The following is a 17,278-nucleotide window of genomic DNA, read 5'->3' as shown; positions in this document are numbered from 1 at the left end:
TCTGCCCTTTCGTAAGCATGCTTTATCACAACATTCCTGATGAGGATGAGGCAAAACAACTCGACACATTGAACAGAACTGCAGCAATGTTTTACAAATGTATAAATCTTCCACCCACAAAAAGGATGATGTCCTGTCATTGTTCTGTTCCACGAGAGTGGCTCTTGAAGCCTTCAGGCGACCTGATACACCACATTAATTTGCTCAAGATTAAATAAATGACATGGGATATTGATAGCCCTATTACGTATTTTGCAGAAAAAAAAATATCTGCTGATATCGGTTTCCACAGAATTACAGATTGATACTGTAGCACTTACTGCTGATCGTTTTAATCCTTTCTGAGTTCCTTAAATTCCTGTGCCTCCAGAACACAGCAACAAGAATGCCAGATGAGACACACTATCTTTAGTGGCTAGCATGAATCCTGCATTGTATGGATAAGATCAATAGTCTGGTACCTATGGGACTGTTGTACTGACCTGTAACTTCCTCTGAAACTGATGAATAAAAAATGGATGCTAAAAAGTACCCAGGTAACCAGATACTTGTATAACTAACTGTACTGTAGATACCGTATCACAAACTTAGCTTGGGTTCGGTAATTGAGTTAGAGAGGTACGTTCTGTGGACTTCTTTTCATTGCATCGGCTCCTCTCAGCACATATGTCATTTGCAATAAGAGGAAAAATTAATTCAGCTTTATGAATTGGGAAGAAAGCAGTAGAATAACACTGGGCTTTGAATAGAGGTTTAATTGTATTGCAATCAGTCTGCTGGGATTTTCCAGGATTTAAAACAGCTATACAAGACATTTTGGAGGCTTACTGGTTTAAGCATTGTGGACCAGTTCCAAAAGTTAATAATTAATGAGACCAATCCATTTAAGTGAATATTTAATGTGGTCAAAGCTGCACAGAGGTCACTGGCCTTGTTTTTTCTCTTCCCAACTTGCGTTTCTTGAATCAGTTCTCATCACGTTTGGGTAAATAAAGCAACGTAATGACAGCATACATGTAAGCTGGCCATCACAACATGTACAACTGATCTGAATTTGTGGAAATCGACTGTGTTTATGAATCCTAAATCACAGATTTGCACTGGTTGATAGTGAGCCTGTATGTGTGTACTTGGGAGGTTTGAATCATATGTACTGTATATACACTCATGGCTACTGATTTATTTTCCTACAATCCAAAAAAAACAGATACTGGAAATAGTAACAGAGCCAGAAATTGAGTCCATCCCCTCTTGATTTTCTGTGCAGGAGGATGACACCAAATTTACTCTGTTATAAGAATCTTGAGCTGATGATGAAGACAGCAGCTGTTGTGTTAAGAGGTCTCTCTGATCTTCAAATCGCTTTTAAAGCCATGGAGAATACTGAGTCAAATACAGGAGTTTATATTTCCACTCAATGATGAATTCTCCTGCTATTTGAAATAAAACACCTTTATCAATACCAGCTCTCTAGTGTGGAAAAACAGATCTAGCTGTAATAGCCTTCCTCTCTCAAAAGAAAGGGCATTTACAGAACAGTGGGGTTGGTGTGTTATGTACACCAGTGCCACCTGCAGCACAATAGTAAATTACAGCTCTGTAGTTTGAATTTTTCCGAAATTGTTTTGATGAAAAGAGGTCTTCGAATCTCATGAAAAGAAAAATCAAGGTAAAACCCGCAAAATTCCCCATTCTTGCTTTGCACTTGAGATTTTACAGAATAAAAGTGGCCTATAGCAACTACCCAAGGTCCTTATTTTTCCCACTTTATTGACGTTTCTCTTTACTTTTGTGCACATATTCACACAGATACAAACATCCATGGAATACCACACCAAAAAGTAAGACACAAATTAAATTAAAGATCAAACTTATTCATACAAGTAGATGTGTCAACCCCCGTGTCCTGGTTAAATTCCACTCTGGGCTTGCACAGTCTTGTCTCCCTGCATTTTGCAGTAAATAATTTTCAGGGCAGCAGGTGGGGGTGGCGGGTGATTTTCCCCCCCACCGCTTGCTGTGCTGCGCGGTGAAGCTGCAGGTGTGTAAAATGGCTGCTGTGCATCACCCAGCCGGTGGGCACTGCATTTCAGTGGCGGGTGAAGCGGGTACCATTCTGCGATTCTTTGTAGAAATAAGAAGCGCAAATATTACTAACAAGTATGGTGGAACCAGCAAAGGTTAACGCCACGCTGGAGAGTGTGATGGCTGAAGAAGGCTGGACAGCCAAAACGCTGTTCCTCCTTTCTTTGCACCAGGATGGAACAACCTTTACTCGCGTCTTTGTAGGGCAACGCACGCTGACTCGGATCCCCACCCGAGCGTCTAGCAGTTCTGATTATTGTTCATGAACGGCTTCGTCACCTGTAGTACTCCACATAGCTGATCTGGACAGCGGTGGCTGCCAGGTCCACTCTGGTCTGGCCCCACTCTGGCAGGCCCGTCAGCTGCATGATGACGTTGTCAGCCATCTGCTGCATGAAGCGCAGGGTCTGGATGTAGTCCCCACGTGTGGCAAAAATCTCATCCAGTCGCTCCAGGTGCTGCTTCAGGCCCCTCTGCATGCTGTCCATGGTACCCGAAACCTGGGGGGAGACCAGAAGTGTGGCATGAGCACAGCTCGGGCTGGACAGCTGTTACTGTTATAAGAAAAAAGCAGAGAAGGTGGGTTGGACTTAATCGTTTACTTTCTACATACCTGTATCCATACTGTTGCAAAACAGAGGCAAATAATACAATAGCTGTTAATTAGTGGATTTTCCAGTAAGCACCATGACTGAAGCTCATTTCTCATCACATCATCAAAACCTGTGTGTTCCAGAGGACTAGGGTCCTCGAGGTGGGCTTCTTAGGCAGACGGCATGGTGCCAGCCAGGTCTCAAAGACCACCTACGCGTCACAGTTACAGATCTTTGTTTGGGATGTGGAACTCTTTTTAAATGACATTGCAAGAGGGAAGGTGTGGTACAGTCATTACCGCTCTCAGGTGCCTGTCCTGCTTCTTTGCAACACATGTTACTTGTAAAGTTTTGCTTCTACTGCTGTTTCAAGTACCAAAAAATATTTCCAGTTTTTGGGTCGGAAACGTCCTTAAGTCTGCAGAAACAATGATTAGACATCTGTCTTATTCAGCATTGCAAAGAACAGAAGGCAATGGAAAAATGGTCTCTGATGTTTAACTAAAAAATGGTATGCACTTGTTAGTGGTGCAGAAGACACTCAGGAACAAAAGACTTTGTGAATCCCCATCCTCACTTATTCTTTTTTTTCTATTACATGTAAAATCCTTCAAAAATGAACTTACAAGCATATTCCTGGGAGTTTCCATAATATTCAGCATTTCTTAATTCCCCAAAAGACCACAAATTATCAGACAGAGGAACATACTGTACCATCTTTGCACTGTTATTGGAAACTGTTAGTGGCTTTGCACTGTTATTCTAAAATGTTCCTTTTAAGAACAAAAATGGCATTTTCAGCAAGTAATAATACAGTTTTGCACTAATAGAGCACAAAGCGGTTTTAATATAGTGTAATAATACAGTATAACAGTACAGTACCTTATAAGTAAAGTGTTGCAAAAAAGCAAGAAAGGCAAATGAGGGCAGAGAACACCTTGCGTTTTAAAAAGAGTTACACAAAACTAAAGAAAAAGATCTGTAAAATTGGAGCAGGAGGTCACTTTTTAAGGCTCAGTGTTTGAAAGTATGTGACACAAAGTTGGCCGGGAAGGAAAGTCGATAGTTTCGACTGTCGAGCCACAGGCATAGAAGGAAAACAGATTTGCAACATCTTTATCAGTCTCCCAGGGAACTGGACAAGCTGCATGAGTAATGTGGTGTCAGAACGAAAGCACAGAGGACACCCTGGAAACGCACAAAAAGATCCAATTTTACCATGAAGTTTTAAAGGCAAAAAGTTAAGATCTTTTTCGACAAGGATATTCAGAATTCTAAAACTCACAAAAAGAGTCAAGAGGACAAAGTCTTTTAATTTCAATGACAACAATCTGAGAGAATATCTCAGCTTGCCTGGGCCAGTTTACTTTACGGTAGCTCCAGAGCACTGATTAGGGAAAGAGCATGTGATACTCATCCCCTGATGTCAGGGTTTGTGGATCTCATGGGGTCACTTGTTCATTGTCTGAGTGTGTCCCTACGTGGAAGAGGAGGTGCTGGAGGAGGAGACTCGGAGAGGAACTGGATAAAATCTAGAGAAAAGACTTTATTGTTGTCTTGGCCTCTGCTTCTGAATATCGAGGTAGCTCCTTATTTTGTCCTACCTTTGAAGGGGCAGGCAGGGGGCATGGGGGAGTATGGGGAATAATCACCACTCCTTGCCAAATGCCAATAGCATACCTTTAAAGATTCTGCACCACTTTAGTACAAAGACCCCAAACATTATGGGCACACTGAGCACAGATATTCCAAATTCATGATTTTGCAAAGATGCTGGTATCTGTGGAAGACTTGCAGTAAACAGGCATCAGTGTGGGCCCAATGTTAAAATAAAAACAGGAATCTTGTGGTCTTCTTCAATAATGTGTTGCTTTAATAAAACAGTTGCTTGGAATGTATAATGCTAATAGCAAATGTCAGCAAATGGCAGTCAATTTCCTTTTTTTCTACAAAGTAGTGCAACATTTCCCAGTAAAAAAATGGGGTATTAATATTGAGAGCATCCCTGGTTTAGCAAGTACATCATTTTTTAAATCTCCCTCAAGGTCTCTGGGATTTGTCAATAAAAATTTTCATGCATGCATCAGAAACAGATTCATTGCCTACAATGGCCTATGCAAGTTTACTCCTGGGGATCTTATCTTGCAAGTAAAGAGATTTCTCCTTCAAGAACTGGAAACCATTTATTCAGTCACATTGATCGTTTCTCATAAGTGCATCATTTCTTTTATCTGATTACACAGCACTAAGGCAGTTTTAGTAGGCTGTCATCAGCAGAGACAATATTTTTATACTTAATTTTATTTTGACAAGTGTATGATCATGATCATAGAAGATAAAGCCTCCAGCAAATTCATACATGCACTGGAGTTTTGCCTGATATTTAGTTTTTTTAATCACTTTCAATTAATGTTGCTTCAGTGTGGCTTAAAGCAGGCTTAACCATTATCTATTTAAGATGTTTTCAGTAGGCTTATCACTTGTTAATTCCTGGTTAAAAAGTGGCATTTCCTTCAGAATTTCTTTTTTATTTATTTTACATTTAAAATTCATTGCACTTTAATGACATGCTGAAGGGCAATTCCAAATGCAACTCCCTAGGGCTAGAAAAATATGATGCATCTTTGATAATAAAACATGATAAGACACTGGTGTTGAGATAGTACGGTGTCATTTAGTAAGGCATCTTTTAGTAACAAGAGCATTATGAAATAAATGTTACAGCTAATTCACAAAACAAGAGCTTTAAAAACCTCTGCCCGGCGTTGTACCCTAGATCTGAAATCCTTTTTACAGTATTTTAGAGATGTACCTTGAAATATTTCTGTTTCTTTTCAAATGAATAAATACCGCATGATGCTTATTGTGTATGCTTACTGTAATTCTATTACCAAAGCCTTGAAGGAGTACTTGAAATCATGACTAAACACAGGGATACACTCAAGAAACCCATCAATTCAGTCGTCTATAGTTATGGGAAACTCACCCCCTCTTCAGCTAAAAAATATGTTTAGAATTATGTCACTGGCAGACACCCAACAAACCTCAGCTCCCTCATCCAACTGACCTGTTTTGGCAACCTCAGTAACAGGCAGCCATGATATTATAATAGTAAAAATCAAGTCTGGAAGAATGAGAAGAGTGTTTAGCATGGCACTTCAAATACATTGATAAAAATCCCATTTTCTGTAGCATTCTAAAACTCCATTACAATATGAACATCTTAGGAAGCTGCAGTCCAGTTATCGAGTTACAATTTTTAATTATACTGCAGCTGTAGAGACAGAAGATTACTGTGTTTGGATCAGAAGCCCCTCTTTAAAAACAGATTCCAAAAACCGGTTTTCTTGAAGATCACGTCTCCATCCAGCATGTATGTATGGATGTTTTCTTTTTCTCTGCAATGAATTTTCCTTAATTTGGGTTTTGTTTTGCACAAGCACACTAGGAAACAGCATCCCCATTTAAAACCATTGATTCTACCATAGTGGTTAACAACTAAACTGACCGCATGGGGCAGCTGAGACAGTCCTGCGCTTGTTCCAGACCAACTTCAAAGGGCCTTTGTGACTCGTTAATGGCTAATTTCATTACTGGCTGTGCTCTGCATTAAACACTGCAGGCTTTGTGCACAACAGCAGCCATTTTCTTTGTGGCTCTCCTTGCAAACACTCTAGAGAATTCTGATGACACAAAACGACACACATGGAACGATGACTGTCTCCTTGGTTCCCGTTTCTTATTTTTGGTTCCTTTTTGAACTGAGTGTCTTCTCTATTACATTATTTTCCAGGGGGTGGACCAAGAAGAGGAAGGTAAGGACACTGACGCAGGGGTTTTGGCACAAGAATGACTTCCCATTTAAGAGATTCAAGCTTCAGTGTTTAACAGATTCACAGAGTTTTTAATCCCTGTTGATGTAGCTGTGGGAGAGTTAATCCCAGTGCTTTGATTGTGGCTATTGCATTCCAAATCAAAAGGCCATTCCAATTTTTGTCACAATTGTCTCCTGGAGGAACTGTTGAATTCTAGTAGGAGATGTACAGTGCTGAGAAACAGTTTGGGAACCATTAACATAATTATAATTAACATCATTATATTATATCAATCAAACCCTTTTCTTAAATAACCAAAAGGGTGTCTATTTAGCAACACAATGTTGTTTTTGAGTCACAGTGGTATATGAAGTTGAAAAAAAAAATGAGTGAGGTATTAAGACACAGCAAATGTTGAATAAAAAGGTGGTAATTAGAATCAGAGGATTAAATCATTGAGTAACAAGTAAACATGAAGTGTGTTTGGGCAGCCCTGTCCTATATAATGGTCAGAATCTTCAGGAGATTAGTCCTAACCACAGAGGTTAGTGGAAATATGTCATGCCACGATCAAAGGAGAGCTTCAGAGGAAGAGGATTACTAAAAAGCTCAGAAGAAAATAGGTGATTAGGATCAGACACGAGAGGGTTGCAAGAACCATTTCCTAAACATTTGGAGCTTCAGCCATCATCCAAGACAGACAGGACAATATCCAATACCATAGTGGCACCACCCAGGACAGGTCATCCAATCAAATCTTCCCAAGAACAACCTGGAAAATCATCCAGAAGTCACAAAGGCCTTTGTATTAACATGTGGGGATCTGCTTGGCTCTCTCACTGCATGTCAGAGCTCACCAGCCACCAGGAAAAGACTGAATGGGAATGGTTTTCATGGGAGGATAGCCAGGAAGAAACCGCTGCTCTCTAGCAAGAGCATAGCTCACCGTCTCAAGTTCTCTAGAGAGCACCTGAACGATCCTCGAGACTATGGGAAAAAATGTTTTCTGGACAGATGGGAAATTTTAAATTTCTGGTCACAAAGGGAAATGTTTTGTGTGGCAAAAACCAGACACTTCCAGCAGGAAAGACACTGCCTTTCAACAGCAGAACCTCACCCCAGCCAGCACAGTTTGCTGGCTCGGGGCCCCAAAGGCTTGTTGTCATTGACAGAAACATGGTGATGTATCAGCACATTGTGGGGCCCACAGTGAGTCATGCAGCAGGAAAATGACCCTAAACATACCGGGAGATCTACAATGCAATTGTTTGAGAAGAAGAAATTTGACATTCTGGAGACTTAAACTCCATTGAAATGATATGGCAGGACCTGAAGTAAGGTGTTCATGCAATCAATACCTCAAATGTCATAAACACAGTTGGCATCTGACATTAAGCAGGTCTATATGAAAGAATGGGCCCCGAATTATAAAAGGCTGATAAAGAGTTACAGGCTTCTCAAGGAGGGGTCACCACTTACTGAATCTAAGGGGCTCACATACTAATTCACAAGAGAATATTCGCCATTGGATCATTTTGATACTGAAATAATCCTGTTCTACCTTATGTCTTTGTGTTCTGTTTAATCAGGCTATCTTCATCTTTTATTACGACTTCTATGAAGGTCTAAATACGTTTTAGGTCTAACATATATGAGAATACGAACTAACCTAGGGGGTTCACAATCAAACAGAACTATTGCTCAGCACTGTCTGCTTCAGACTCCGTGGTAGGGTACATAGGGATAGAGGCTGACAGCACGTCTAACTGTATTGGGTATGAGTTTAACTTTGGGCAGCATTTAACAGAAAAAGCACTAAAACCATCAGTATTTGAACTGAAAAAGAAAGTCTCCTGTAAATGAAGATAGATGCAAAAAAGCCTATGGGGAAAACATAATTTTATAAAACTGAGATAAGTGGGAAGGTAATACAATTACAGGGGCTGGAAAACAGATGTTGGCCTTTTTAAGACTGGGCTTTTTACTTCACATCTTATTTTTTCACTGCCTCGCGGGACTGTCTGTGTCTGTACTCAGAGGGAAGATGGCTTTCTGTAAGCATCAGCTCATCGACACTGTCTCCAGGAAAGCCTGGGCAAACAGTGGTCTTGTGATCTTCTGCAAGGGAATACAGGAAGGCCAAGTCAAGCCTGCTACTGCCTTCCTGTAGTGTGACTCAAAATTTGTCATGACTTCCTTGTTCCGACATTACACCTGGGTACTGTACCTACGGTAACAGCCTGAATTTGTGAGGGGAAAGGGGGGGTTTCTAATACTTACCAGGCTGTCGACGCCACCCAGCGTGTGATTGGCATTATAGAGGGAGTAAGTCAGCTGGTACACTCCATCATTCGTCTCACTGTTCCCATAGAACCCAACTCCAACCGCGGCGCTGCAGACAAGAAAGAACATGACCATTAGTTTCCCTTCTTTTTTTCTCCCTCCAGAGGACGAGGAAGTTTATCTGATGCAGGCTTACAGTGATGGTTTTAACGGAATCAACTTTTCATTGACTGCCTGCGCTATAGATAAACAGGACGGGAAAATTGCACTGCGCGTCTTTCCATGCACCACAGGTACTGACCGAAACAAAACAGAGCCAGAAACAAGACAACAGTGTCATTTGTGCGTAAAAGCAAACGCAAAAGTTGATGTGCGTCAATCAGCTGCAAATCCCAGGCCTGACTGTTCTCTGTGCTTCCCCCAGCCTGATGACTCTTCAGGGTATACTGTACAGTGTCTGCTCCCAGAGGCCTGTGACCTACTTTCACTTACCGATCATGCTCTTGGGTTTCTACTTCCTGTCTTTCAAGCAATACTGAAATTCCTTAATGCTGTGCAACATCCTAGCACTTAATTAAAGCTTTGTCGTTGTTGTTTTCTGTGGTTTTGTTGTTGTTTCTCCCGTTCTCCTGGTTATGCACCCTTTGCATCTTGACCAGATGCAATTATAAGTCGCGCTGGATACAAGTGTCAGCCAAATGAAGAAACCTTTAAGCTAATTTGAAGACCCCTCTCAGGACCAGGACTTCATTGAAACCTCCGAAAATAACAAGTTCACAAAATGAGACGGATGAAACCGATCCAAGAGAAAAGAAGCAAGACTGAGACGAAAGTCCAGGAATAGTGGGCAAGGTTATGGTGGCGAGAACCATGAACACTATATTTATATGCTGGAGCGCCATGTTGTTATTCACCTCTCCTATAAAAACAGAAAGGATAAAAACTGAAAACATTTTCACACGGCTGAATGAAACCTTACGCAATTTCCCCTGAATATTTGTCAGCATGCCCATCTTGATAAAGAGCTGTGAATAAATAAGTATAAAAATAACCAAAAGCCAGTTTTTTCTTTCAAACTGTTTTCTGTTCAACCATGAATAGGTCCTATGTTCCCTCTGTGGTTGAACCATTTTAGCCTCAGAATTCTCTTCAGTCCAAGACGGACATGAAACAGACAATGTAGATGGATGCCACTTTATAAATAAGGTAATAAATGAGCAATTAGCCTTGAGTAATACATTTACAAAGGATTTATACAGACCTACCTTCAGATAAAAATTAAGTTAAGTAACTGTGCTGGTTTTATTTATTTGAACAAATCTCCTAAATTAAATTTTACTTTCCAGGGGCTTGAAACTACTATAAACATGCAACTCAGCTTTCTTATATGAGAGTTACTACTGTACAAGATGAGTGACAGTCTAGAGATTACCTGCAAATAAATCCCAGGTTCTGAATAATTCACGTGCTTTGCAACTTCTCTTCTGAGTTAAAGTTTGGGAAGTTTGGGAAGCACATCCAATTACAATTTGGACAGGAACAACCACACAGAGGAATGCATTTTAATGAAATATTAGTGTTGAAGAAACTCACACATGCACTTCTGCAGTCTGGTACACTGTCTGCTGACTTCTTAGAGCATAGCAAGCCTATTCACTGTCACTAGCAAAACTGCGGAGAGTTTGCCAGTCGATAAGAAGACTGTAGATATTCTATTGGTGAAACCGGTGGGTTTCAGCATTGTCTGAGGCCTCTCAAAATCTTAATAAATAGTGCCAAAGTGTGCTGGTGATCTAGGGATAAAACACACTTGCTCTGAGCTATGTTTTTCCTCACCATCACCAATCTGGCCTGGAAGCTGGTGACTAGGATAGCGGAACTATGTTTCTTTAAGGCATACAAGAGCAGTGATTGTTCGATTTAAGGCTTTAAAGAAAAATGGGAAGCTCCCAGTTTTACAACAGCAATATTTGGAAACATCTTGAAGGGCTTGCCTGCCATCTGTTCGATTTTATTTTTTGCCTTAAATCAAAATAGAGTTTTATAGCACTTCTGTGCTAATGAGGGTTCCATAGTCATTTAGTCTACACATGCCTAACAGTAGAGAACTTACATATTACAGTATAAAACACAGTATGGGAAATGAGATCACATTTATGCTGAAAAGGGCTGTAAATAAAGAACTTTAAATCACTTTGTACCATAGGGACAACATGATACCACATTACAGCCCAATAAAGACTGCTGGGTCTTTAACAAGCTTCTAAAATTGTAATTCAGAATGAGAGTCAGGATTTTTTCCATGTACAAACAGGAGAATCCGGTGAGCTCCCTAGGGCCAGTCCCTTCTCCACACTGCTGATAATTAGCTTAAGTGTGCATTATCAGAGGCCATGTGTTAACCCTGGTGGAAGATCATTGGCAAAACAGCCCACCCACTATTTATCGTGGCACAGATGAGGGTGGCAGGTGCCTGGTGGTCTGCAACTGGCCATTTCCAGAAACAGATCGAGACAAAAGAGGTCTGACTGCTCCTGTCCTGCTCAGTGAAATTAGTATTCACTCCGATCGCCTTCATTCCTGCTCTTCTCGTACCCGACTGCGTCCCAGACAGAATGGCTGGCAAAGTATCTAAGCGAAGCTTATCACTCTTCTCCACACTGGCTGCTGTATGCAAACGCTGCTTTATCTGAGCCCGGCACTTTCAGTTATTATCCGGCGTGAGAGCGCGTGTGTGCATGTAATCTCTGTTCTCCATTCACCGGACCAATGCAGCACAGGGGCTGAAACTGGTGCAGAAGGAAGATGAAGGGTCTAGTTCCCAGGCCTCAACACAAAGCCTTCGCTCTGCAGATTTTTTAATGTTATGTGCAGTTTAATACTAATGGGAATTGGTGTAACTGTGGCTCAGAACATAAGCAGCGATACTCAAGAGCAGCAGGGGTATTAATTAGGGCTTTACAGTCATAATAAAAGATTGTGATTCATTGATTGATTTCATTATTTTAATCCACTCGTTTTTCACAAAAAACATACATCACAAACAAAGAAGTGAGATTTCTAGAATATTATGACTTGCTTGAATGTGTATGGTTTACCCCAGTGTAGAGCAGTGGTTAGGGTGCTGGACACATAACTGGAAATGTGTAGGTTCAAAAACCATGTGGGACACTGCTGTTGTATATTTGAGCATGAGCACCAATGTACTTCAATCAAATTGCTCCACTAAAATACCCAGCTGTATAAAAACATCCTCCTAAGAAATTAAGCAGCATAGTAATAATAAAAACAGAAGTGTTACACCCAAGGATGGTAAATGTGGGGATTTCCATCAGGACAAAATGTTTAGTCTAGACTCCCAGAGCATACAAGTGACTTTTTGTGTGACTTTCATCCTCTGCCTCTTATTATGGTTCTTATGAGAGACCTGACACCTGAATGAGGCTCCATAGCTTCAACCACTGCATGATGGACCTTATCAATACTCCTGCAAATGCTGCAGCCTTTGCAGCTCAGGTGGTTTGCATCTCAGCTGAAGAAAAAAAAAACAGAATGGCCCCCACAGCATCACATCCTGTGATAGTTTCTAACGTTGAAAACATGACCGTATGAATACTGTCAGTAACAAGAATTACTCCTTCATTAGAGAGAGCTCACTTTATTACCCATATACAATTTCTTGCATTAGGAATTTGTCTTTTTGCACACCACAGCTTGCTCTCCATGTGACACACAGGCACGGAGATGGGGAGAGAGAAGCCTGGGGTCAGAGAGCAGGGTCACCCATTTATACAGTGCCCCTGGAGCTGCTGGGGTTAAGGGCCTTTGCTCAGGGGCCCAAAGGAGTAGGATTCCTCTGCCGGCCATGGGATTTGAACTGGCAACCTTAGCCTTAGCCACAGCACCACCACTCCGCCTGTCTCATTAGTCTTGTTAGAAGACTGTCCTGGCATTTATTTGATGTTGCATTTTACCAAATGTGACCTAGCAACACACAAGTTACATAAGTCCTTGATAAGAGCCTTCCAATGGCCCACAGCGGGCATCACAGACAGACGCAGTCTCTGTGCTTGTCGAGCTTGTGATAGATGGCAAAGACCAGCATCTTTAAGCCTTGTACCTGGAGGCTAAGAGTGCTGCATTAACATCCTCAAAATCACACTTCACTTTGCACTTGAAGAAAAGCTGAACACAGACAGTGACAAAAGGGAAGACGGCTTTCATCTTTCTATATTTAGATCAGGCAGGAAAAAATGAGAAAATTTAGGAGACTAATCTGGATGAAAAAATAAAAGAGATTGTTGTGCAGCAACCAAATTTTTACACAGCTGAAGGCTTCTTTAAAATGCAAGGAATGTCCTTCTAAAACATGAAACTGGAAGACATTCTGCAGAGGGGAATTTAGTCATCGGCAGAACTAGAGTTGTATTAAAACAAATATTGTTTGCTTGGAGTATGATTGGTATTCTTCTCTTCTTTCAGTATTTTCTTGTTGAAAATGTGTTTATGCATGAAAGTCTACACTTTGCCAGAACATTTTTTAGATGCTTTCAAAGTGGTAAAAACATACACCCCACGTCAAATGACAGGTATGTGGCAAATGAATGCAATGCTTCCAAATGACAAAATTAGGAGCAGGAACAGGTAACGCAGGAAGGAAGAAAACATGAATTAATAGCGACGATGACCAGTTTCAAGACAAGAAATTGCCTTGGCCACTGTTTTCTTTGATTTACATTAGCCTAGATTTATTTTGTAGTAAAACAATTTAATTGAATGGTTTAGCTGCCTATTGCCGAGATGCAGAGTAATAAAATATTTACTGACTAAAGTTTTGTAAAAGGCATATTCTTTTGTACAGTTCCAAGGATATACATCCTACCCTACCTTACACAGATATTTTCCCTGAAAAAAATTCCCCAAACTCCTTTCATTTCCTTTGGCACTGTTGCTCTGTGCGTGTCCCCAGCAGGGTCAAAGCTGAGACAGCTAGGGGATTAAGGCATTTGCATCATCACAGTGGCATGACACTCCGTAAAAGAGAAATAGACATTAATGCTAATCAACCATATCAAAGCCTCAATAGCCTTCTGATAGAGTTTATACCCTACCTTGCAAACTGCATTGGCAGAGCTGTTTATAAAGGCCTCATGCATCGCTTGTAGGCATTGTAGTGTCCTCATATCACATACAACAACACAGCACTCAGACTAAAGTGTCTGAAAAGGCAGGACACTGAATCTATTCTAATATCTATGAAAGAACAGTGATGCACCTCAGTAGTCCATCCCAGTTTGTGTTATTATTTCACCAACTACGATTTTATTACTTTTAATCAAAAAGCCCCATTGGTTCGACACTTAAAATATTCACTTTTAAAGCTCTACAACTAACTCACTGGCATGCTGTGAATAATAAGATTTTCTAAACTTTAAAAAAATCAGAGTGCTTTAGATTTCTCTTTAAGAAACCACACTGTGGGTCTGGCACTAAAACACACACAAAAGGAGCAAAAGGACTTTTCACGGCCTTTTGCTCCAGAGCACAATATGCGTCGAACCTGCTTTATGTAACCATAAAAGATTTTTAATTGGAAAAATTTGAAGTTGTCACTCAGTCGAGAGACAGTACAGGTGTGGGAAACAGAAATCAAATAAATGTGTTTTTCATTAAACATTAGTTTAGGGGTGACTAAATGGGCTTTATTCATAAATGAAAATACTAGAGCAACTACAGAACAGCACAATGCAATTAAAGTTTGTGCTGTTAAAGGTTACGCATACTAATATACAGTACTTGTTGTTTGAGACCTTAAAGTATACTGTATTAAAATACACTGGTTAAAGCAAAACCCAAGGTCTGGTATATAAAGTGCACATCAAGGTGCTCTCCTCTTAATTGTTCTTGAAATCTGTCCAAGAAAACTCGTTTTGAAAGCATTTCAGCTATGCATGGGCCTAGGGCTTAGAAGTAAAAACATGGAAGTTATTTTCAGTGGATTCCTAAAGACAATACATTACATGAGCAACACAGAATGCTAACTAAAGATTTACAAGGAGACCTGCAGTGTAACATCCCTGTTCCCCTCTAAGAGCAAATAAAAATGATGGATTCCAGGCAAAATCCCACCTATTAGTCCACGTCTGACAGCCCTAACTGCCTTTCTGTGCATTAGTGTGAGTTTTATGTGCTCTCAGGACCTTCCTTGCATCGATATTGCCATAAGCAAACCCCTTAGAAGCCAGAATGTCAAACACAATGATGGCTCCTCCCTTCTGATGAGCAGAAAACAGTTTGCTAATAACGGTGAATCACGCTCTGTGCATGATGAGCGTAGTGTGCACAGCTGGCGTGCTGGCAGAGGTGCCAATCAGGGTGTCTGTCAAAGTTGCCGGCTGCTACTGCTTTGTAATCAAATTAGGCTCATTACTTTGTTGATGATTCCCTTCTGGACTACCCAGGAAGCGATGAACTTGTCCAATCCAGCAGAAACACATGCACGTGTTCTATCCTGGTATTTCAGTGAGATCCGACCGGGATCATGCCAAGTCATACCCGAGTCTGACCTGAATCTATGCTGTAATTAACACAGCCCATCTGACCCTAATCTACTGTGCACCTGCTAGATTACAATTAGCCTCTCCTAGGAATTCTGGCTTTATTGCAGACCAGATACTAGGTAGCATCTGGTCAAGTATAGTCTGTTTGAAATGTTAAGCACACAAACCTCAAAAATCTGTCCAAACAAGCATTTAGTCTAAATGTCCTGATGAATAACAGCAAGGCTAGAGGAACACTCTATGGGATAACTGAACCTCAGAACTGAGCTAGAGCTTTGAGCTTATTATTGAGATGTTTATTAAATACCAAGCTATTGTTACTAAACGGAACACTGCAGTTACAAACATCCTGAACTCTAGGCTTGTGCATCTGAAGTATCCTCCAAAATATTCCAAGGAAACACCCTGTTCCATGTTCAGTTTAAGATGAACATACCCAATACTGAAAAAAAGATGTTGAAAACGGAGCTGTAAGACAGCTTCAAAGAAACTCAATTATTAAAGACGAAAGCATTTTTTATGTAACTCGGAAATAAACTGCAATGAACAAAGCATCCCGTGCAGTCATAATTAACTGGGAAAAGAGTAATTTTTAGAGTGTGAGGAGGATTTCATAAAATCATCAGGCGCTAACCTTTCTCTAACCTCTAGGAATTCAAGATGTGATAAGTGGTTACTGTGACTAGGCTGCTTCCTCAGAAGAAAGCCTGTAACATGCTGTCAAGAGGATCAGACATCTGCATTGAGGGGGGCATACAGCATGTTAGCATGGTGGTTTCATTGTTTCCGTGTGGCATGAGTTTTTCTCCAAATACTGGGTCCCATGAGGGATGCATCTGGGCCTGCACTCCACCTTAATATCCTGGCCTGTCTAGACTGGATCTGGTCACTGGGAATCAACAAAAGGCCATACACTGTAGATAGAGATTAAGAGGGAGAGTCAATGATTTTAAATGATTAACAATGCCTTTCATAATGCACACCATTTTCCTTTCTGAACAAATGGTATGATATATCAGTGCTGTTATATTTCAGAATGTCCCTACTGTCCAGTAATTTCTTGACCAGTAAAAGATGCAAGATCAACTATGTCTGCTCTAATTGGGCAGGCCTGTTTCATTCACTCAGTAAAGCTCTAGGCTAGAATACAGTCATGTCTTTGGCAACAGAAAGATGCCAGATTGTGGCCTGGCTCCAACTCCATCTTCTTTTTCCACACAAACAGCTTTATGCTCCTCAAAGTAATGTTTTACAGAGGAAAGCTGAACTGACACCTACGGATGGAACATGATCAAATGAAAAACATATTAATCACAGTATTGTCAATGGATTCCAAAACCACTCATACACAAAACATTAAAAAAATACATAAATTACAGAGGGGTACTAATCCCTTTGTCTTAGCTAATTCAGTTAATAGGACCTTCTCTTCCCATGGGGCAAGGGACAAAGACAAGATGTTCTGTTGGTAAATGTTAGATCCACTTTTGTGTAATTCTAAAATGTCAGTAGATCCAGTTTTCTTAAACCTGCATAGTGCTTTCAGCTGCTCTTACTAGGATGTCATTCTCCAAAACAGAAAGGAATGCCTTTTGCACAAACATCCTGTTAAAATTGCAGCACTATTGCACATAGTTCAGTACACAGTGGTTATTTAAAAACCTGATGCAAACAGTAAGACTGGGAAACGGACAAAATGGGGTATAAACTTCACCTTCATTTAGAAAAGGCTGCTCCTCACCCTGCTGGGAGTGCTTGAGTTTATGGAAAGATAAAAAACCTCAGACACAGCTTTCATTCCAAAAACCTCAGCTGAGAGACACAATGAAAGCTAATGAGCCCCATGCTGTGACTTCAGGGTCACATAAAATGGAACTGAGATACTGTACTGAGGTCTGCTTTAGTAGGAAATGCTAAAGGGCCTGTTCTAAAAAAAAAACAA

General features: G+C 40.6%; 1 protein-coding gene across 1 annotated transcript in view; it reads right to left on the bottom strand.

Annotated features, from left to right (window-relative positions):
- Positions 1-17,278, bottom strand: part of ttyh2 (tweety family member 2) — a 52,415-nt gene that overhangs the window by 16,393 nt on the left and 18,744 nt on the right. The window contains exons 3-4 of the mRNA XM_088927679.1: positions 8,774-8,885; positions 2,365-2,585 (exon numbers count right to left, since the gene is read on the bottom strand). Of these exons, the coding sequence (XP_088783805.1) occupies positions 2,365-2,585; positions 8,774-8,885 (333 nt within the window). The remainder of the gene's footprint in view (positions 1-2,364; positions 2,586-8,773; positions 8,886-17,278) is intronic.

The sequence above is a fragment of the Atractosteus spatula genome, chromosome 11 (genome assembly GCF_055471065.1).
Source record: "Atractosteus spatula isolate fAtrSpa1 chromosome 11, fAtrSpa1.hap1, whole genome shotgun sequence".
In the NCBI taxonomy this organism is placed as follows: Eukaryota; Metazoa; Chordata; class Actinopteri; order Semionotiformes; family Lepisosteidae; genus Atractosteus; species Atractosteus spatula.
The sequence above is the reverse complement of the archived record's forward strand: the minus strand, read 5'-3'. Positions and strand labels throughout refer to the sequence as shown.